General features: G+C 42.7%; 1 protein-coding gene across 2 annotated transcripts in view; it reads right to left on the reverse strand.

Annotated features, from left to right (window-relative positions):
* Nucleotides 1-22,458, reverse strand: part of RABL6 (RAB, member RAS oncogene family like 6) — a 54,185-nt gene that overhangs the window by 14,480 nt on the left and 17,247 nt on the right. Inside the window, exons 4-10 of one of the 2 annotated variants that reach the window (XM_062590859.1) lie at nucleotides 20,414-20,466; nucleotides 18,753-18,844; nucleotides 17,749-17,889; nucleotides 16,508-16,613; nucleotides 14,401-14,550; nucleotides 11,031-11,134; nucleotides 2,326-2,684 (exon numbers count right to left, since the gene is read on the reverse strand). In XM_062590859.1, the coding sequence (XP_062446843.1) occupies nucleotides 2,326-2,684; nucleotides 11,031-11,134; nucleotides 14,401-14,550; nucleotides 16,508-16,613; nucleotides 17,749-17,889; nucleotides 18,753-18,844; nucleotides 20,414-20,466 (1,005 nt within the window). The remainder of the gene's footprint in view (nucleotides 1-2,325; nucleotides 2,685-11,030; nucleotides 11,135-14,400; nucleotides 14,551-16,507; nucleotides 16,614-17,748; nucleotides 17,890-18,752; nucleotides 18,845-20,413; nucleotides 20,467-22,458) is intronic. The other variant, XM_062590860.1, reaches the window with a different exon arrangement.

Consider the following 22,458-nt stretch of genomic DNA (forward strand, 5'->3'; position numbering starts at 1 on the left):
TGTCCAGGACCTCTTCAGCACCCAGATAACAGCCACAATGACTTCAACTATACAGCAAGGGCAGTGAAAGGGTACAAACAGGATACCCAAATCAATACAGAGACTTGCATGAACGTATTCACATAACACACACAGCCAACATGGTTTACAATATACCATGCTGAAGATAGCTCTTAAATAGGTCTGAAAAACTCTGTCAAGATAGTGGATTCTGCTCTATGATGAATACTACTAACTATATCACAACTAGCTTTTTATATCTAGGCTAGCTGTGTGCACCACTCCTGCATGTTGCCCCCTCATTATTCTCTTACCTTTTGCAGGCTGTTCAGTTCACCCACTCACCTCCTCTTGCTTTTTAAAGTGTAATTGTCAAAGGCAGAATTGTTCATGCTTTGCTTTTAGATGCCTGTGTAACTAAAAGCTCAAGAGCTACTGCACGTAAGGACTTGCTTTAATGCAGCACCTTATTTGCAGAGGAACCTTTACCCGTCTTCAAGGTATCAGGATGAAAATTCGTTAAATTAACATAACAAAGAAGCCTAAAGAGATTAATCTTTTCAGAATTTGTAATACTCAACCTTTTTCTTCTGCCTGGATTGCACTTCACACCTAGGCTCTTTCTCTTTAGGGGTGAACAAGTTTTCTGTTATGAATCTAGATTCTGCCTTCCTAGCTTTCAATTAAGTTCTGCTTATTAGTAACACTACTATCAATGTCACAGTGTAGCTTTGGTGCAAACAAGATACAGCCAGAAGAATTACTACCACAAGACATCAAACAATCGCTTAAATAGAAGTTCTCACAGAAAACACTGAGTATTAGTTTGTGATAGTGATTTTCAACTATTTTCCAACTAGCAGACACCTAGACAAGCTCCAGGTGAGGTGCAGACTTTTTGCACGCTGCATTTAAACCTAACAAAAATGACAGATTTAGTTTTCCTAGTTACTTTTTGCAACCCTCCAAAAAGAGTCCTGAAGATCCAAGGCTGCAGGCCATAAACCTAAAACAACTCTCAAGCTAAGGGACAGATGAATAAAAAAACATTAAAGGGTTGTAATACTGGTGGTAGGCAACTTGTCTGTTTTTCCTACGATAGATTAATCTTGTGTGTCCTGAACAGCCACCTTCCTGTACTCAGTTCCAATACCAGCTGGAAAGCAGATCAGCTGCATCCCATGTTCAACCTGCAAGTCCACTTGCTGCATACGACCCATCTTGGCTGAACAAGACAAAGGCTTTTTGTTGACACAGAGTTTCCAACAGTTTCTCCTCTTTTTTTTGTTTGTTTGTCTCTGAGGAAGAGGAGTTATAAACAAACGGAAATGGGTTTATTGGTTATAAACAAACTGAAAAACAAATTCAGGAGGCAGAACATTGTGTACGAATCTAAAAATTGAAAGATTTCAACATCTGAAACTGCAAAGTGTTTTCATAGCACCTCCTCCTTCCTTTCTGTGGGTGTCTTGAGAGTACTGTGAGCTCTAGAGATTGACAGTTTGAAGGAGAAAGTATTTCCAAAAGGTGATTCAAACCATGTCATGCTAACGATTTCTAGGTAGTGCCAGTTCTGCAGCTCAGGTCAGCTTTGCAAGCAAAGTGAACGTGCCAGGCAAATTAAGGTGCAGGTCAGTAAAAGCGAATGCAACAAAGCCTTCAGTGCCTCCTCCCTGCAACTCCATCCAAGAGAGGTTCAGAGCAAACACTGCACTACTCTGCTCCACTGTTTACTAGCGTTAAGGAAGTTGGTGTGGGCTGCTCTCCTCCTCGGAGCAACTCTGAGGGAGAATATTTCCCCAGAGGGGAATCGACTGCAGTGCCAGCAGAGTCCTGGACTTACATGATCATTTCTGGCCAGGTAACCTTTAAAATCAACACTCTGCTTTTCCCAGTTAACACACAGGAGCCCTTTTGAGCTGCCAGACTTTAAAAAGATAGCACCCCAAACAGCTTCTCTTACAATTTTTATTGCTATTCAAGAGGCATATGTGTTCCGAGTGAGAAGCTGACACTTATTTTATTGGCATTCCCCAGGTGCTCAACACCTTTCTTCTGAAGCACCCCATAGCTTCCAGCCAGATGGCTGGACACAGCCCCATCCAAGAGGAGCCCCATCAGCCCAGCACAGAGAAAAATCAGAACACCGATCAGGAAAAAAGAACAGAGTGACAGCATGGCTCTCCTGGGACACATGCTGAATACACAGAAGGCTTGTGTTCTTCAGATCCCTGTCTGCTTAGCCTCCTGCTGGGAAAGAAAGAAGGAAAAAAGAGAAACACCCGCTGGTGACCTCCTGCCTGGACACCTCACTTCAGCACTGACCTTGCTGGGAAGGAGAGGGCTCTGCTGCAGGAGAAGTCCCAAAGAGACGTGATATGATGCTCCGCTTCTGTGGTGGGATTGCAGCTGGAAGCGCTGGGGAGGTTGTAGCTGGCGGAGGCGCATGTGGCTGCTGGGCATCTGGTGCAGGCACTGGTGAAAAAGATGAGGGGGGTTCAGGGGATACTGCAGAGCTGGTGGAAAGTGGCTGTGGTGGCTGTGGGGTGCCAGGGCTGGAACTGCCTGTTGATGTGGAACTCGGAGGTACGATGGGTGACTGGGAGCCAGAGGAAGGGCTTTGCCCATTAGCTGTTAGTGGCGATGTATGTCCTCGACTTCGGGCTTCCATCATTTCAAGGAAGCTACAGGGAAGATAAATTGCAAACATAAGGAATGGAGAAAACATGCTTGGGACAGACCCTGAGTGTGCTCCTTTGGCTATGTGCTAAGCTGAGAGGGCCTGTTTTCAGAGCTGCCATGATTGCCTGGGCCATTATAAACAGATCTAGTTCATCTGTGGCAGCGAAACTCACTTAGCATAGAGGTATGGAGAATCCCAACCTGCTCTGCACTGCAGGAGGAAACCTACATTTGAAATGGTGCTGGGGGCTCCATGGATACACAGACCAATAACAATGTGTCAGGGCTTGAAACAAAACCTGAAGTCAGCTCTTGGATATGCATCTCTCAGGGACGAAGCACTATAGGAATGGCACACACTTAGATTTTGCAGAAGAGATCAGAGTACTCAGGATAACTCTGTAAAAACCTCATCTTTCAGCCAAGAGCATTTGAGAGTCCTTGAATGTTAAATGAAAGGAGGTATTCCAGGAGGGTTACAGAGGACCCGCAGGAATTATCAGTCTCATCTGCACAGATACCAACCGAATCTCTCTGCCTTGCACACACCCATCATGTACAGAACCCAACAGTGCCAAGAAGCAGAAGCTCTGAAAAAAGTTGCAGTCCTGACCAGTTCCCTGACTTTGAAGGGCCTTAAAGCCCATGGAGCCAGACTGTTCTGTCCTTCTGAAAAAGGAAACCAAGTCTGATCCTGTTGCAACCTTGTTCTGCAGTCAGTTTGGTTACCAGCTTTTTCACAAGCTTTACCCAAAGAAACATTACCAGAAGGGCTGTGGTAACAGGCCAGACCTTCACTACGATACAGTCTCGAAATAAGATCTGCTACATGCAGCATGTTTGAGAGGTACAAAGAGGATTAGCAAAATAAAATGTCAGGTACATAAAATCTAGCAAATGGCATGATCTCTCCTCTTACTTCACTAAGCTTAATGAGCTCCTGTGTGCACAGAGGCTATGGGTTCAACTACCTCCCTCTGCAAGACAGAGGGACTCAGTAACACTCTAGTACAGAGCACAACCGTGTCCTTCAGGGACCCAAACCAGAGGGATCACTTTACTAGAGGATCTTCTAGTAGAAAGGAAGCAGCATGGGCTATAAGACTCCAAGACTGCTTGAGATACCGTTTCTTACTCTAAGGAACATCTGAATACACTGTTAAGGAACAAACTAATGTATTTTGTGAGCAGCTGTGTGCGGAACTTTTCAGAACCTCCTCACTCCTTCTCCATCCTGTTGTTTAAACTGGAGAATTAGGAGTCCTTCCCAGTTAAGGAATTGGCTAAAGAGGAGATAAAGGGTAACAGTATAAGGCAGTATTAGGTGGGAGAGAAATCACTGGTAGAGTTCCTCAAGGATCAGCCTGGATTTTAGTATCTAAACGAAGTGGCACAGAGACCAGGCATATGCTCACGAAGTCGCAAGTTAAGAGGCAGCATCAGCGCAGAAGAGGACAGGGACAACATACAGAAGGAACTGGATGAACATGAACAATAGAAATGGGAAGAAATTCAACAGTACAAAGGAAATGGTCCTCTACTGAAAGCACCAGGAAATAGCTACAATTTCACCATATGAGAATGGCTGAGAAAGACTTGCCTAATCCCTCCCAGAATACCATACTAGAAGGCTGCAATGCAACACAGCCTGTGGGGAATAGAAAAGGAGCCAGGCTGTCCCAAGGTTGGTCCATTTCCTGTATCGGAGACTGCTGCCAAGGTGGCTAAATTAGCGCCACATTGTGGTAGCTACACAGATGCTTGCACCAGGATTTGGAGCAACACTCACACGCTCATTCCACTTAGCACACTGGCTAAAAGGCGAAACACTCTTGTCAGAGCTGAGATTAGAGCACGTGGCAGAGCATTCGTTCCAGCAGCCTCCATCCCAAAGGACTAGGAGCTAGGGGGAGCGACACAACTGTGTGGCAGCACATTCCACTGAAAATGATGCATGGATTTGTCATGTATCAAAGAGAAAACGGGGAAGATTAATTCATGCACAAACAATACAGAGCTCTGTGGGGACGCAGAGCAGATAAGGCACACAACGCATCACACACATTGCAAGGGTGCAACAGTGCATTTTCATTGCCTTGCTTTCATTTTTGTGCAGGACTGGGCAGTTATATACCACTCTCTTTTCTTGAGGAAATTGCAAAGCATGCAATTCAGTGTCCCCCCAGACAATCTATGCAAAGCTTCTGTGGTAATGGTAAGATAAGGCAAGAATACCTGCATTTCTGCCCTTGTCCAACAAAGTGAATGCTCTAATCCGCAAAATGTGGATCTATGCCTTGGAAAGCCCTCCAAGAGACTTGCCCGCACAGGCTGTGTGTCGCTGCAGATCCATCCCAGAGGTATGGAGTGCTCCGTTCTGCCATCCCTCCCCTCTGATACAGACCTCCCAGCGAGCCAGAAGGCAGGATGGCTAAAAGCTCTTCTTTGTGGTGTTGATTTTTCCTCCCAAGTCCCACTCAGAGTTAAAAATTCCTGCCTCCCAGCTGTGAAGGGAAATTATCTCCTGCTGATCCACATGCCCTCCGTCTAGTTGATAGAACAGTAATCCTGACTTGAAGGCCTACAAAGCTGGGCACTGCTGCACCCAGGAGCTGCAAAGGCAGCTCTGCTTGCTCTCTGGGCTGAGCTGAACTCCCTAGGAACAGTTCAGACTGCCTACATGAGCACCTAAACTACCAATGCCACTTGAAAACAGAACTGAACAACTGCCAAGTCCTTGACCAGGACATCGGGCCCCACCATCAAGATAGCTGGGAGATCCAATGGAACAGGACTGAAGACTACAGAATGAGGATCACATCTGCAGGACATACAAAGTATGTATGTAGTCATTTGAGGATACAGAATATGAAGCTCAAAGAGTACTTAGAGGTGGTCCCAGCAAACTGCAGGGCACTCTTTATAATATCAGGATATTTGAAGACTTACCGTACTTTGTACTATCAAAGCTGCCCATTTTGAAACAACCTGCTTTGTTCTGGGCAGCAAGCCAGGTCCAGAGGGAGGGAGGACTGTGACTACCACCTGTTTCTGCTGCAGAAACACACGAATTTTAAGAGCTGGAGGGAAAACATTCTACATGACTGAAGTATTATGAGTGCCATTTTTCCCTCCAGCTCAGCTAGTTTGGAGAGCTGTACAGATTCAGGCTCACTTCAGCACCTGCTCCTATGCCTCGCCTATCTATATTAGATGAAGGGCAAAAGAACAAGACTCGACTGGTTATTTTTAGTAGAAAGATACAACTGATGATTTGGGAGCAGCACGAGACACACTATTGCTCCAACAAAGTACTAAGGAGAGCTCCAGCACCTGTGTTTAATGTGACCTTCCTCATCCAGAGATACGCCTGTGGTCCAAGCTCTACTATGTGCCATGACACCAGAGAAGTAAGGATGGTCTGATCCCAGTTTTATGTGGGCTGCATAAACCAGCTATGCTGGGCTTTCAAATCCAAGCCTTCCATGGAAGAGGTGGGTGGAAAAACAGCATGCAGGAGAACGCTGCCAGTAAACTCTCAGTAATTTCCACAGTGGAGGTGTCTAAGCATCCCCCACGATCTGAAAATACTACATATGCATGAATGCTTTCCGTGGCTTTACACATACTCTTCAGAGGCACAAGTGCGGCTGTTTTAGAAACAGATCAGGCCAAACTTACCACGTGTCTGTTTTTTCTCATATTCTATACAATGTCTACTGTGTTCCTTGTTCTATCCTTTCTGTTAGCCCTTAGCCAAAGCAGCCATCCAAAAAGCCATCCACACAAAATATTTTTGCTAAACGAACAGGTGTTTTCATATATGCACCAAGTTTAGTACACAAGGCCCTATTAACACACAGGATGAACTCATGCTATGACTCGAGTAAATTTGTTCTGGTTTGGATTCAGAGATAGCAAATATGCCATGCAAGTCCAGATGAATTATTTGTCCTCACCCACACAGGCTCTACATTCGCATTTTGATCTTTCCATCTCATATCGAATAACAGGTCCACAACTCCCCCTCTCAACCTGCCCAGCCTGTCCTTCCTAAAGGACTTGTACCCATCCATTGCTGCATGCCAGTCATGTGAGCTATCCCACCACGTCTTTGTGATCCCAATGAGATCATAGCCCTGTAGCTGCACGAGGATCTCTTAATTCCTCCTGTTTTTTCCCCCATGCTATAAGCATTAGTGTTCAAGCACTTCACAGAGGCACCCAAGCATGCTGGCTTCCCAAAAAAGGGTGTGAGAGAGTTCTCCATAACACTGTCTTGTACGGATTTCCTTGCTTTGAGGTGCCCCTACTGAAGCCCTGTTTTACTGATTACGCGTTCTCTTTTGTTCACCTCACCCCGAGGCCTTTGCTTGTCAACTCTATCCATCACTTCCTCTCACGGCTGCTGGTTCTTTTGAGTAACTTATCTGAAGGGAAAAAACAACAACAACAAAAAAAGCTAATTCAAAGAAAGTTGATTCCTAAATTGTCAAAATTAAATTTTGTGTTCTGGTATCAAAAAAAGAGTAACATTAGAAGAAAATGCAGCCAAACATAACAGCTAATGAAACCCACAAATACTAACTTTTGCAAACACCTCCATTAGCTGCTCATTCTTGAAAAAATATATGTGCAGAAAGAGCTATCATCAATTTCCTATAAACTGTTTTTCCATGCGTATCATTCAATGAGGGAACACACCTAACTTAACTGAACAAACACAATATATATGATTTTTTTCTCCTGGCTAGACACAACTGCAGATGGAAAAAAATGAGCAAATTAAATACAAGGTTAGAGCAAACAGATTGAAAAAATAATAAAATATTAATTCAGGAACTGAAAAAGGGATAAGATCTGGTTTTAGCAGAATTGAAAATATAAGACCTGAGAGGCCACAGGGGACGCACATGAGAAAGAGGTGTGGCAGGAAGAGAAGAGACTGAACACAAGGAAGGAGCTGGAAGTATCTCAGTACATATTATGTAGGTGAAAACCCAGCCAGTGGCTGCCAACGGAGAGCTTACATAAGCTGGATGAGGCAGCGTTGTGTGCCACCTCGTGTTCTCTTTGGGATGCGCATTTGGAGCAATGATGTTTCATCCTCAGGTACCCAGACACAGCAGGATGAAGAGTTCTTGTGCTCTTTCTGTTCTCATTGATCCAAATTTAGCATCAGTCATTGTGACAGAGCAGCTACTAGCCACATACAGGGTGAGCAAAATAACTGGGATGTCCTAAAACTGCCTTGCTCCATGGCCTGATTTTATGGCAGCGCAAGGTGGTGAACATAAGGAGAGCAGGAGTTGCCTCAGGGAAGGTGGTACAGTAGCCACATGGCACCCATGGCCTGCAGCTCCAAACGCCTGTGTATACCTCACTACGCTGAGCAGTTCAGGGTGACTGATAGCAAAATTACAGGTACTTTCTAAATCCAAGCAACCAACACAACAACTTCACGATTGCCAAGGATCAACAAGTTGCACTGCATCAACTCACCATGCCAAGTGCCAGAGTATACAACATACCAGGTGTTCATTTTGACAACCACTGCAGGTTACAGTAACATATTAAGCATGACAATCCCAAAGCAAGAGGATGGGCATCTGTTACATAGGGATGCAGGGATCTTCCTGAGCTCCAATGAGTCGTGCAGACCTGCCTCACAATTACAAGCTAACTAATTCTCACCATGTATTATTGTTGTGACTATCGATACTCTGCTCAACAGCCTAAGCCATTTACTAAGTATCAGAACTTAGCCAAATCTGAGTTCACTGCTATGCAAGCGTGGTTATTCCTTTAAATCAGAACTTGGGCTGAAGAACTTGAGCTCAGAAATTGAACAGCACCTGCAGGGATAAACAAGAAAGGTATGGACAGTATACTTTTCAACTCTGAGATTGAAGCAACCCCCCTTAGAGGTCATCTGTTTCAGAGAGTGTCTCTGAAACAAAAAGACTCTTCTAGCTGAAGTGCAGAGAAAAAAAACTCAAAAATCCTAAAATAGCACTCTCTTTTTGTCAATGTGGTGAAAGTACTCAGACATGTCACGGCCCAGTCACGGGGCTCAAGTCAGGAAGCACCCAGAGATATTTTAAAGACCAGCTTTTATATATACATACATACATATATGTACTTGCTATACCAGAATCCTAGGAAGAAGTTTTGCTTTTAATATTTTAGCAGTTCTCCTTCTATTAGGTGCCCTAGCTGAGGTATTTCTTATGCCACATTATGCCAGTTACATAGGCTAATAGTGCAATTTAGTCACCCACAGTGCAAGCCCTCCCCAGTGACTAAGCAGCAGTCCTGCGTAATGGCACACTGCTCTGCAACACAGGAGAAGGGCAGCTACTCGGCTCCGCTTGGCTGTGGGACATCTTCAAAGCATTCCAGGCGCAGATGCTCCCGCTCTCCCATGCTTCCTTTGCACCCAACTGCATTTAGAAAATGTTAAGGCACCGACATGCGGACCAAATGGTTGTCTAGCTTTAGAATTTCGATGAACAACTCAGGGGTTTCTGTGGAGGCGACAAGAGACTACTGAACACAAGAGCGCAAGAGACTACAAACTGCACTGAAAACTCTTAGGGCAACAACATGTTTTGACTTCTGAGTGAATAGGGAGTGCCTACAGCAACAAGGCCAGCCTAGCCTTAAGATTCTGCATGCTACTGCAATGCAAGTGATACTCCTTAGTAATCACAGTGTTTCTACTCAAGTATGCACTACAGGAAGAGTAGTCTTTGGCAGCAGAAACACATCAATATTATAAAATGTTATACCATGAGTGTGGTTACACCAGAGAGGATGGTACAGTCTAACATCCGCTGCTGGAACTAAGTCTCACCATTCTGCTTCTCGAAGTCCCATGCTTTCGCTGCTTTTTTAAAGTTCTGGTGTTCCGCAGATGCTTCTCAGAGTCAGCCCAACCTGCTCATATGGCAGACACTAACCTAGAGGTGGATATGGCAGTAAAGGAGAGTTTTCTGCTGGATTTGAGAGCTGAATTGGCTCATACAAGGGTACAACAGATGTTAAAGTTGGGGTAAAGGTGGAATGCAACTAAGCAGTAACACCTTTTGGTGTAAGTTTAAAGAGCTCTGCTAAGTTTTGATTCATCTAAGTATCCTTAACCTTGGAACAGGTTACCCAGAGAGGTTGTGGAGTCTCCTTCTCTGGAGAAATTCAAGGCCTGCCTGGATACAACCCTGTCTAAAATGCTCTAGGTGACCATGCTGAGCAGGTGGGTTGGACTAGATGATCTCCAGAGGTCCCTTCCAACCTAACTGATTCTATGATCCTCCCATCATTAATGTAGGGTATGCAGATATACTGGAAAACTATTTGACAGCACAGCCTGCACAGCCCAGTCCTTTGAGCAGTGAAAACAAGAGAGTGGTTTAAGACAGACTGTCAAGTCCCTAAAAAAGTCACTGAGGTGAGTGCTCCAGAAACACCACTACTTTGTATGTATATGGCATATTTTAAAGTTCTCAAAACAAAATACACTTTCTAAGGTTAAAGAACTTAAAACTTGGAACTTAAAAAGAACTTAAAAAGCAGTTGTCAAAATGGCTATGTCTAAGTATTTCACAATCATTGACTCCAACTTCCAGATAAAGCTGCTTGTAAAGAGTGTCCTGTCAATTCATTCTGGGGTTGATTTTTCTAGCTTGCACATCACTGCCATAAAGACTTCACAACCAGAATTCATGGAACACATCTGTTAACAACACACAAATCCGAACAGACTCCAGCTGTTGTGCTACAGATGTACTGGCTTTGCAGGGCAAACTCTGGCAAAAGCTCATTTCAACCAACAAAGCAAGCAGCTGGGGCACCAAACAAAGACAAGAGAGTAGGGACTAGTCACTGTTTCAGAGCAGAAATGCACTGAGGAATCTGGAAATATTCAGAGGAGAAAAGATAACAATGTTGTAGCCATTAATTTCTGCTTATTACAAGACACAATACACAAGAATGCAACAGCCAAAAGAAAAGGAATTAGCTTGTGAGCTGAGCACTAGAGATACAGAAAATATCCCTTTTCAGCATCAGAGGCTGCAACATACTTATCTATAATCCCTGCAGCACGTGCTGCCTCCAAGTGTCCTGCTCAGCTCCACCTCCACGGTCCTCCCATGGATCATGTGCCTGTAGGAACCAGACCCTTTAAGAGGGATCCCAAAGTGCATGCTTTATCTCAGGCGATGTCACCTAATGTGACATTTTAAAAGATCCAAAGAAACTTGACCAAATGCTACAGCTGAGGCTATCCAACATTCATGTGATACTTGGACTCCAACAAAACAGTTAGAAAAGATGGCTTAATGACATACAGTTCGTAGTTTTGATCTTCTGTCTCCTGCTGCACTGATAGCTCCTCCAAAGTTGCATCAATATCCAGCTGATTCGTCTCCAGCTGCCGTAGCAACGTCTCCCTCTGAAGAAAGGAAAACAAGCTGGGTCTGAGCAGGAAGGGTCATTGTAACAGAGCTCTGCGCGCTTGCACGGTGCAGTGAGATCTTGTGTCACCACTCTCCCCACAGCAATAAATTAAACAGGAGCTTTGATCCACTGCAAGGTGTTCAGTGTAAGTACAGAAGCACAATGGAAAGCAGAAGCAGCAGCAAAAGTACGTTAATCCAGAAAGTAAGTGTGTAAGAAAGTAACCTATTCTGAGAGCTGTACTACATTGGGTCACAAATAATACGTGATTCTCAGACACAAGATCACTAGTTTCATTTGGGAGAACAACTGCACAACTGCTCTCCACAGTGGTTGATGCCATTTCATTCTGAGCTTTTATGTTTTTCCTAGCAATAAAAGGAGTCTAACTGAGTAAGACTCAACTGACTCTGAACCCCACAACAGTTTTCTTTTTAATGGCAGAGGCTGATGAGTGATCACAGTCTATCAATTCTGTGCAATTTTAGAAGTTACTACCCTTAGCATTGAGTTATTGCCCAGAGCAGAGTGGCAGAAACCTCAGCCCATTTCCAATGTGAAATAAAGTGGTTGGCTTCACTGACATAAAACAAGGCAGCTTAATCTGGTCCTTCAGGTTCCATATTTCCAACAGATTCCAAACAGGCACTTCACTTGAGGGGCTGCAATGTCTTAAAAGGCTCTAAATCAATTGCAAATAGTCCTTGGACAAACCTACAGGCAGTTCAGACAGCAAAAAGAAGAGACCAGTAACCGCATGCCTTACTTTTGAGGCTGCATTGATAATACCAGCTTCCATTGACATTCGGTGGAAGTGTCAACCCTCCCTCTCCCACTGCCTACAGACTGGATGACATAGGAAACAGCATTAGCTTGTGCTCAAGCATGTCCATTTACAGCAGGACCCACCACTGGTGCCAAGGACTGACACGCTGCACCACCATCCACTCAGCAGACCAGGTAAAGGCCCAGAAGGAGACAGAAGAGAAATTCTAGATTTCCTCCAGACTGCAAAGGCTTTTGCTTTTATGACTGCCTCATCTTCAACATTGAGTTTTCTATCACGATACCTACTTCTTGAAGTTTAAAAATTCACCATGGTTATTGATGCTGATTACATGTTTGGAAACAGGTATCCTCACTGCAGAAAAGTCCCATTAGACTAAAACACACAGAAGGAAACCTGCTACATTATTTACAAAATAGAATCCCTAAGGGAAAAAAAAACATTTGGATAAAGGAATGGAGTGTTGTTTCTATGCACACATGCTAGGGACAATATCGTTTCACATACATGACAACTTTGGAGCTATAAAAAAAAAAAAAAGAAAATTTAAAACCCAAGCAACTCATCTGCCGCCTTATATAAACTGCATCAAACTGCCCGAGAAAATATTCAGAGCATAGCTTGAGCTTTCTATGGAGCAAGCTGATTAACTGATTTATATCAAACCCAACTATGATTTAAATCAGCAAGCAAGGTTTATGTAATTTTTATTTTGTATTACATTTTTTTCAGACCAGGTGATTCATACTGGTTGATAACCATTAAAACATGCTAATTCATAGGCAGATACAGCCTCTCTCAAAATTTAAATACTTCTATGATCATTTAAGCTAATGAACAGCTTACTAGACATTTTTATTCTTCATTTTTGAACTGCTTCATTGTGGAAAGAACATGAAGTGATCCATTTTTCCCTTGCTAGGTTATTTTTTTTTCATCATATTCATAAGCTCTATGTAGATGCAAATTTGAATTTAATTAAAACATATACACAGAACTATGAAGTCCTTAGCTAACTCAAATTCCCTTTATTGTAGTATACACTGAGAAATTTCAGCAAAACATATTATACGTATTTAAACTTGTTTAACTAAAGAGAAGTAATAATCTGTAGTTACTGATTTTAAAGTATTGCTGTATGGTCCCTGTATCCTTCAACATTCGAGAATAGGTTTCATCCTTCTATATTTTATTCATATACTGGAACCATAAATCATAAAAAAGGCAAATTTTCTACTTCTTTGTCCTCAATGCATTTTCTAATAAAAGTGAAATAAATGTTGAGCAAATTAGTTCAATAAACAGAAAGAGAGGGGATACTGATCTCAAATGCTGATCTTAGATACTTGGATAAAGGCTTTTTACCAAACAAGTGCCTTGATTTTTCTCATACATTGGTAGCAAGACACGTACCAGAGTTTTACTTACTTCAGTTTTCACAGATAACAGTAAGTTTAGAACGTAGATTTAATCACAAGCACGATGAATCTAATTTTATTTTTAAAAAAATCATTACTAGTAATGGATTGAAATATTTTTTTAAAAAAATCTATTTCACCACGCTGGTATTAAAATATTCAAGAAACAACTTATTTTTAGCAATGACCCAAAAGAGCAGAGCAAATCACTGCTGCCGTCCAATGCTTTGGCTGAATGCCACTTTCAAGTGCTTCTTGGGAAAAGGACATTCCAGCTGCCTGCTCAATTTTGTCTCCTTCCAGTATGGCACTCTGCAGACCTGGCTGACCCGATCACATTAGCACATTATGTGGGCCACCAGCAATACCTAGGGCTGAACTGCTTTCTCAGGTTTGAGAATCCTCCCCCGGCAAGGAACTGTTAAATAATTGAAGAGCCCAGACTGCTAGGGGGACTAGCTTTATACCAAAGGTATGAATTTCACCCACCGCTTTCTCAATGAAAGATGCATGAATGTAAGATGAACACAGTAAAGTGCAACTTAAAACCAATGCACCAAACACCAGCTCTGCTAAGGACTCTGGTATCTCTCAGGCAGTTAACAACAACCCTTCCCCTTGAGAGCTGTGGCAGATCAGGCTGAGAAACACAGAGAAACTTCAGAAGTAGACTGAGACTGATTAAACTATATGTGCATTTAATACCTGGCAGAGTCCCCCTCCTTTAACCTTACTTTGCACAGAAGTACTAGGCAAATGACTCTTTTTTGGAGGCTGTTACTAGCAATTTCCTCTGAAGGTATAAAAAGTACCATTAGCAATTAGATCTAGTTGTGGCTTTCCTACACCTTTTAACATGCTGCACTGCTTGTTAGTAAGACCCAGTGGGCCAGCTCTGGCTCCCAGTGCATTCAAAAAGCAAGGCTCCCAGCTGCTAAACAGGAGTTGCAAAATGCCCAGAGCCACCAAATCAGCAGCTACAAAACAGCACTAAGCTCTTCCAATAACACTGCATCACGAATGCAAGTGGCACAGGAAAAACTGAGCGAGGCACACCTTCGTTGAAGTCTGACAGCAAGCAGAGGCTCTACAGCCTGGGTGGAAGCAACCAAAGGCCTTCAAATTTGCTGCTGTCCTCCTCAGAGAATGGCAAGGGCAGAGATCTCCTTCACCTTGGAGGGAAACATCTTCGTATCTGCTCCTATGCTGTGATTTTAAACAAAATGCATAGAAAAGCATCTGCCTGCAATCCAAATATCACAGAGCTGCAGAAATTAGTTTTGGCTCCACTGTTTCAAAGCAAAGGCCAGATAGCTGTGAGCTGACCAGTCTTTCCTTGAATGATAGATATAGGACAGACTTATCAACTGCCACCTTTTTTTATCAAGATACCAAGAACAGTGCAAAAATATTTACACGGTGTCACTCATATGTGTCCACCCAAACCTCCTCTTGCACATTATGGGAACAGTTCCTTCAAAACTCTTTTGATTTTTGTTTGTGAAGTGCTGAATTGTTTCATTATAGCATATAAAACCACAGGATTTGGAAATCTAGTATAACTGAGGCCAATCCTGCCTGTGGCACTTGTACCTTGTGTTTTGGACTACCTCCAATGCCATCTTCAGCCCACTGAACAGGAGAATAAATGCAGGTTGATCACTCCATTTCCCTCATCTCCTCAAGCAACAGTCACTGGAGTCTCCAAACTACTAGAGGTTACATCAGATTTATTTTTTCATGTTCCTAAAGACCAAGATTCGTCCAAGAAGTTCTCTGGCTTTGGGGCTGATTAGCTTATTTAAGTGTCCTAGCAGCTTTTAGTTTGGTACATCATGTTTACTTACTCACGGCACATTTCAATGACAGGTCACCTATGACTCTCCTCCTAAAGCTGTTTCCAGATAAACCAGAGCCACAGACACTTCAGTATTTCCTGGTTATGATTATATTTAGGAAAATCATTGCATATATTGACCATTAACAGTATCATTATGAGCAGCTTTCAGACACAAAACTGGCAGGAATCCTGTACTAATGTCTTTGTCTCTTATCAACATCTATTTGAGAAGAAAGATCTATAAAACTGAAATAGCAATAGTAACCTGGGAACTAATTATTCTGCCTGATTTCTACAAGACACCGCTTTGCCATAGGTACTGAGGTTATAAACCAGCTATCTAACCAACACCACACTGGTAGATTTCAATTTTCTCCACTGAGCAGTAAGCTGGGTTTAAATGACAGATTTCTACAGCTTCTTCCTCAAAAAATTATCATTTGATTTGTTTCACTGGGTTGCTGTACCTTAAGCTTGCTCACCCTGCTTCCTTCTAATGCATCTGCTCTGCAGACTGAAGATGTGGTGACATCCACTAACATATGTGAGCTTATTCTGAACTACTATTTCAGCTAGGATTATTCTTACAAAAATACACATAGGCATTTCACTTTCTAGTGAAAGACAATCAAGATCAAGATCAACTGTTTAAATTTTTCCATGCAATAGAAAACAATGATACAACATCACACGCACCTCACGAAAGTATAACCCCTCAAAAACACACTCTAACCATTCTGAAGGACCACAGCCACAAATTTCACCCTTTAATGCCCGTTGGCCTTCTGCCTCTCCACTCATCCCACTAAAGAAGGCTCAATTATGCAAGAGAAATCTGAGACTTGGATCTATGTGTACAGGATTCAAGCAGATCAGTTACCATTCATCTCAGGGTAATGATTTTCAGCAAACGGTTGTCCCCGAGCTGTTCATCTTAGCAATTTTCTTCTTAACTGAGTTTTAACTGACTGGTAACATGGAACTTAAACATAGACTTTAACACATATGGGGATGTATCATTTTGGACTTGATAATCACAACACTGGATACAGTTCTCTTGCCCACAATATTTATTATCTTGGAGACTTTCTACAAGAGGTGAGCATCTGTGAATATAGTAAAGAACAGCCCGTGCACAAGCAGACACATGTTCAAGTCACAGACACCAATGTACTAACATTTTTGTTAACTAGGTGTTCACAAAAAGAAAAAATCCTTTAACAATGAAAAAAGCACAAACATAAAATCAAATTCCCACCTTAGAAATAGGGAAGATGAACTCCATCCCACCCACCCACCCACATCTCAGAGATACTCTCTTACCTGCAGCTGCAAGAAGGGGATGTTGAAAAACTTGTGCAGGTACTTGAGGCCAAAGCTGTTCTTCATGGAAGACTCAGCATACCGAAAATATGAGGAGCCAGGTGGCCTGTCTCAACCAGATAGATAGAGAGAAAAAAAATGTACAACACGGACTCCATACACACAGAGGAGGCACCTGCTGAATTATATATCATGAGCAATCCTCATTTACAAGCCAACTCCTCAACCCCCAGATGTAGGCTGACAAATTATCCTGCTAGGGACTGATTATTTTGTTTACAAACAAAATTCAGACTTTGTTCCTCCTGAAGGGTGGCAGAAAAAGCTGGAATGCAGCTGTTGTGGTGTCATGCAGCTGACAGACTAAGAAATAATGTGTCAGGACACTGGACCACTGGTTTACTAAACTGTGGATTTTATGGCTATGTATGGCCATTCCTCAATGAAGATTTTGTTTTAATACTACTAACAGATCTAAATTAAGTCAACTACTCAAGCATTGGCACTGGGAATCAAATTCAGCTAAGTTTATATATAAACTCGTGAAGAAATGACTGCATCACTAAATCAAGTCTTAAAACTGATGCCATTTGTGTGTGCCTGACACACAAATGAACAAACAAGAGACTAAAAAACTAAAAAATGCCTTAAAATCATAAACTGCAAAATGGGTACAATCTATTAAATCCTGACCAACAAATAATATTTACAATTAAATAATAGAGAGCTCCAGAGCCTAATTTAAGGGAAAAAACTTGCTTGGCTGCTAAGGGAGTAGAATGATTTGGCTCTGCCCAGTAGCTGCTGCATGAAAATGCTCTTAGAGGAAGAGCTAGGTTCACAGCTGCACTAGCTGGCTGTCAGGCAGCAGGATTAGAGTAGAGAACAGCTGTGTTTCAGGGAGAGAATTCTTTTGCAAGAAAAGGACTAACCAAAAAGAAGATGAGCTATTGGGCAAAGCAACTATGAAAAGCACATGCTGGTAGGCACTAACTGTTTCCAGGAACGCAGCTGACAACCTGGCTGATACAGCCTAGGCAAAATGGAAAAGAGCCCATCATGTAAATCAAAGATGGTACATGAAACACTTACCTATCAAAGCCCCAAAGCTAAGCAGAGGGCCTGGGAATGAATGTGATGCACACTGGAAGCACAGCAGCAATATGTTTTTTTGCGGTTGATGACAGAGAGCAGCCAAGTTCTGCTCCCTGTTTGGGGATTGTGGGGCCACCCTCCATTACCTGTTCAGATTGTCAATGAAGTCTCGCACGTCGCCTGGCAGAATGACCCGGTGCTCCCCCATGTCTCGGTAATTCCCAAGCACACACACTGGAACGTGGGTCGGCACTTTGGGAAGTTCCCTCAAAATATAGTTAAATGTCCTTCGCCAAAGGAGAGACAGACACAAGTAAATGAGGGGGAAACATATCATTCTGTAAGCAGTTTCATCACCACAAAAGCACAAAAAAAAAATAGAGAAAAAACACAAAGTAAGAACAGAATTTCAAAAATCTTTCCAAGACTGTTGCTTCTTTGCCCCTCTCAGAAGAATACATTAGCTGTAAATACGTTCATACCATTCTTCATTCAAAAACAAATTCAATACTCCACTTCCACCAGGAACCTAACATCTCCGGCAGTAATATTTCTCTCAGACCTGTACAACTGTGTGAGGACAGCAGAAGTAGAGGTTTCCCTCACTTCTGCTGGCAACAGGCTCACTGACCCATAATCAAACCAGTAAAGCACAAGCTTAAATATAAAGCAGCAGCTACCTCCTTATCCTCCTCTGGCTTCTATACATTCCCCATCCTCCCCATCAGAGATGCAAAATTTATAGCTCACCATTTCTATCTATTATTGCTATGGATTACTTAGAGGCCATAAATTGCATTACCTGTCTTCCTGGGAATTTCCCCATTGCTTACTAGTCTTCTCCTTACCCTTGTGCTCTGTAGAGTTGGGGATTTGTAAATATATCCAGTACACTTTGCATCTGCAACAGGGCTAACTATCAAGCTTTAGAAAGCAGTACAGCAAGAACTCCAGGCCACAACCTCACAGGGAAGTTGTTCATTCAAAACAAACCTAGGACTGGAGTATATTAAAAGATATGCCAGAAGATAAAGCTCTTATTTTTAGCAATACACAATCAGCTTCAGAGGCCTTCAAGAAGTCTAACGATTTTTCTTTTTTGATTAAACAAGTGAGAGACTGATTGCGCATGACCTTAATGATGTCTTACCATTGCTTGGTGATGTCAAACATCATCACTACGCCATTGCAGTTTTTATATACATCCAGAAACTCTGCATCCAGAGCCATTTCTGACTCTGCCTGAGGAAATAAACGCAAAAGAAGCAGTAAATAACTTGGCTCAACTTTCAGCTTGCACAGAACACAACCGATACAGCACTAAATAGGCAAAACTTCTAAAGTAACAGCCATTAGAAAAGATAACAGTGGATTTCACATCATCATCATTTAAGGAAGGTACCTTAAGGGTCCCCTGCATACAGGAGCAGGATGGGAAAGATCTGACATTCTCTGAAAAAAACATGTCTGTAATTGCTAAAACCCACCCTTGCTCTTTCCCTTCTGTTCCCAAAACTCATCTTGACAACATAATTCCACATGCAGCTAAGGGATACAGCATAGAGCACATGGCACCTATTCCATCTCTTTGCAGACGAGAATATTGACTGTACTTTGATTGCTTCTGATCCATAAAGCCAAGATGTAGTTTCTAATGAGTTTCTCCTATCAGTGGCTAAAAATATTTAGGAGCCAACTTGCTTTTCATCATTTGGACTCTGCAACTTTGCAAAATTCAATGCTAGTCATAACTGAATCTGCAAGTCTCCTGCTGCAATTTGGTGTCTATGGAACAGCTTTCACTGGTTTCCTCAGAGCGAGAAATGCATCCATGTTTGCCAACAGAGAGGCAGCTGTGTGTTCATAGAAGCCTTTTCCACCAGGAGGAGAACATTTTTTAAAAAAATTCTCCTTATCTGACCCAGATTGAGGAGGATTGGCATCTTGGTCAAAGAAACACCTCTTCACTGCCCTGAACCATCCCTAGGAATTGAAGTGCTCAGCACTTTGTATATCAGTGATATTGGTTCTCCTTCCACCCGGAAACTAGTCTGTCAATTTTGATAAAACGCTTATTGAATGAACACCAAAACATTGTTCATGCAATGAACCCCGCAGGGCACTGGCGCAGCAGCAGCAATAAAGCTCTTGAATAGCTGCAGCAGAAATCACATGATCGACGGCCTTTAAATTGACTTCTCCGGAGGATAAAATAGTATAGCTTTTAAAAGAAGTGCTACAGAAGTGCATCAGCAGCCCAAATGTAATTTGGAGAATGTGGCATCAAGGGCTCCCTTACGGCACTTCGTTCTATAGCAGAAGATCCACAGAAAACACGTTTATGCAACAGCCATGAGGAAGCCACTCTGTTTACTTTTAAATACTATGTAGCACCTCTGTTGTCTTTTCCTCTTCTACCTTTCAAAGGGTGTTAAAAGGTAATTGTTAGCCTGGTTTTAAGGAACAGCCAGAGACCATGGCTTTAAGCGATTTCTTCAAGTCTCACAGCAAGTGCTTTACAAAAGGACTTCCTGAGACTGACTGTGTGTAAACAGGTACAAAACTACAGTGTAAACATCTGGGTGCCTCATTCCCAGAAGATCAAATGGAAAACAGCAGGAGAGTTGCAATGAGGGCACCAACAGAGTGCTCTCACAGGCAAGGCAAAAGAGCAAAGAGCATCCAGGATCCCACTGCCCCTCACAAAGCTTCCAGACAGCTCAGGGCAGACACAAATGCAGAACGCAGAAACCAAAGGCTGAGAAGAGGCCTCCCCCTAAGAGGATAACATTTGTACTCAAGGTGACCTACCTCCTGAGGATCATTCTCCAGTTTCAAACCATCTCCTCGTTTTTTGCATTTTCCTTAAAAAGAAGAGTTGTAAAAGACAAATGCATTACACTGGGCAGAGAATTCCAGCACGGGTCTGCCTCCCCGGGCAGCACCATGGCATTTTGTACACAACCTTGAAATGGCTCCAACTTCTACTCCAAGCATGGGGAATATGAGGAGAGGTGGGACAGGCATGCCTTGCTGAGGAAAACCAGCTAGTCTGTTTGATGCAAAGGTGAATACAAAGTCTGTGGTAGCTAGAACAGTGCTCTTCACAGTAGACAGTCACAATGACTGAAGAATATGGGTTTGGGTGCACTCCCTGACCACAAAGAGAGCTGCTCTGTTCCACTTTGTGTTGCATTAGTGTTGAAGGAGCAAAAGGATACTGGGGCTGTTATGACTAAACTGCCCGACTACGTACAAGCTATGCTTGAGAGAAGCTACGACACTGCTGCACTACTGCACTGACCTGAAGCAGGCAGTCTTATAAATACAGGTGCTCTCAGAGCCCATTAGGTGCTTTAGGCTGACTTGTGATGAAAGAAAAAGGTGGCAGCGTGGAATAAGAATTTAACATTCAAAATGCAAATAGAGCTTACAGAAGAGGAAAAATCTGGGGGGAAAAATAATGTGGTGAGGGGGCTGTGGAGCAGAGGAGAAATGCATGAAATGCCAGAGGTGGAAGGACAGGTCTGGTCATCACCAGCAATGGTGAAGAAAGGAAATCCTAACGGAGCACCAATCCAAAGCTCTGAGCACACACTAGACGCTCTGAGGCATGCACTAAAATATAACCCTTACGTTTAAAGGTCAGTCCTGAACAAAATGACCTTATAGAAATTCCTTTTAATAGTCACTTCAAAACAAAGTTGCCATGTGTACCCAACAGGCATGTGAGTATCACATGAACAGTCACTTAAATAGCAAGCAAAAATCCAGATAAGGCTCTATTTCTCATTCCTTTTTTTCTGGTACCCTGGAATGCCTGCACACTGCTAGATAGTTGAGGGAAGGTGGACACATCCCTGAAATGCAGCAAACAATGTCAAGAAATCCCCTTCTAGCACATTACTCTTCAGCTTTAAGCATGCTCCACCAGCCTCTGTGGCTTCTCAACAAGAGACTAATAAAAGAGGACAGCTAAACATTTACAAATTCGTACCACTAAAATAGACACTCCTTTGAAATAGGCTGCAAATAGCTGCATGTTGAGCTTTCTCCCTTTTCTTACAGCTTCAATAAGTGCTCGACAAGTACCAGGACCGACACTGTAAAGTACCCCTGGCATTTGACTGAGCACCCACGGAAAAGGAGGCAGCATCTTAAACTTCAGAACCAATGTTTCAAGCTCCCTGAAAATTTTGCATTTTATCAGTCACACTCTAATCATGTTTGCAAATCTTAAAGCCTGCAGCAACAGCAGGCAGAGAACAACACCCAATGCATTTGCACCTTGGACTGGCAGAGGTGTAATTGGCTAACGTGGTTTTCTGGTGTGGACCAAGGACCGCCAGCAGTCTCAGGAAGAAAGAATGAGCGCATCTTGTTTCACCTAGCACTGAATAAGTTTAGTGTGGATATACTGTGAAAAAACTGTCTTTGGATCTCCAGGTGTTGTTTAAAATCTAGCTACGTGCAGCAATTCCCAGAGTTTTACCAAATGATGAGTACTGAGTAGCTGTATAAGGTCTATAGTTATGTTTTACAGACTTCAAATATCTTCCAGGTGTTAGAGACAACAATTAAGAACCATACTTCTGAATTAGCTTTGCTCTCTATTTTTCTAGTCTGCATAATGGCAAATTAAATAAATTACAATGGGATGGCAGAGATCTGAAATTCCTTCTTGTAGTTTCTAGAAACGCAGCCTATCATTGACAGAATATGTTTGACAGCTTGGATGTACCCACAACACACTTCCACTGACTCTTTAACAGACTATTTGCAAACACGGGGCCAAAAATAGCTTCTGTAACTATTCAACTCAACTAACGAAGAAGGAGTGACTACCTGCAAAATTC

This window comes from Rhea pennata, chromosome 18 (genome assembly GCF_028389875.1).
Source record: "Rhea pennata isolate bPtePen1 chromosome 18, bPtePen1.pri, whole genome shotgun sequence".
NCBI classification, from domain to species: Eukaryota; Metazoa; Chordata; class Aves; order Rheiformes; family Rheidae; genus Rhea; species Rhea pennata.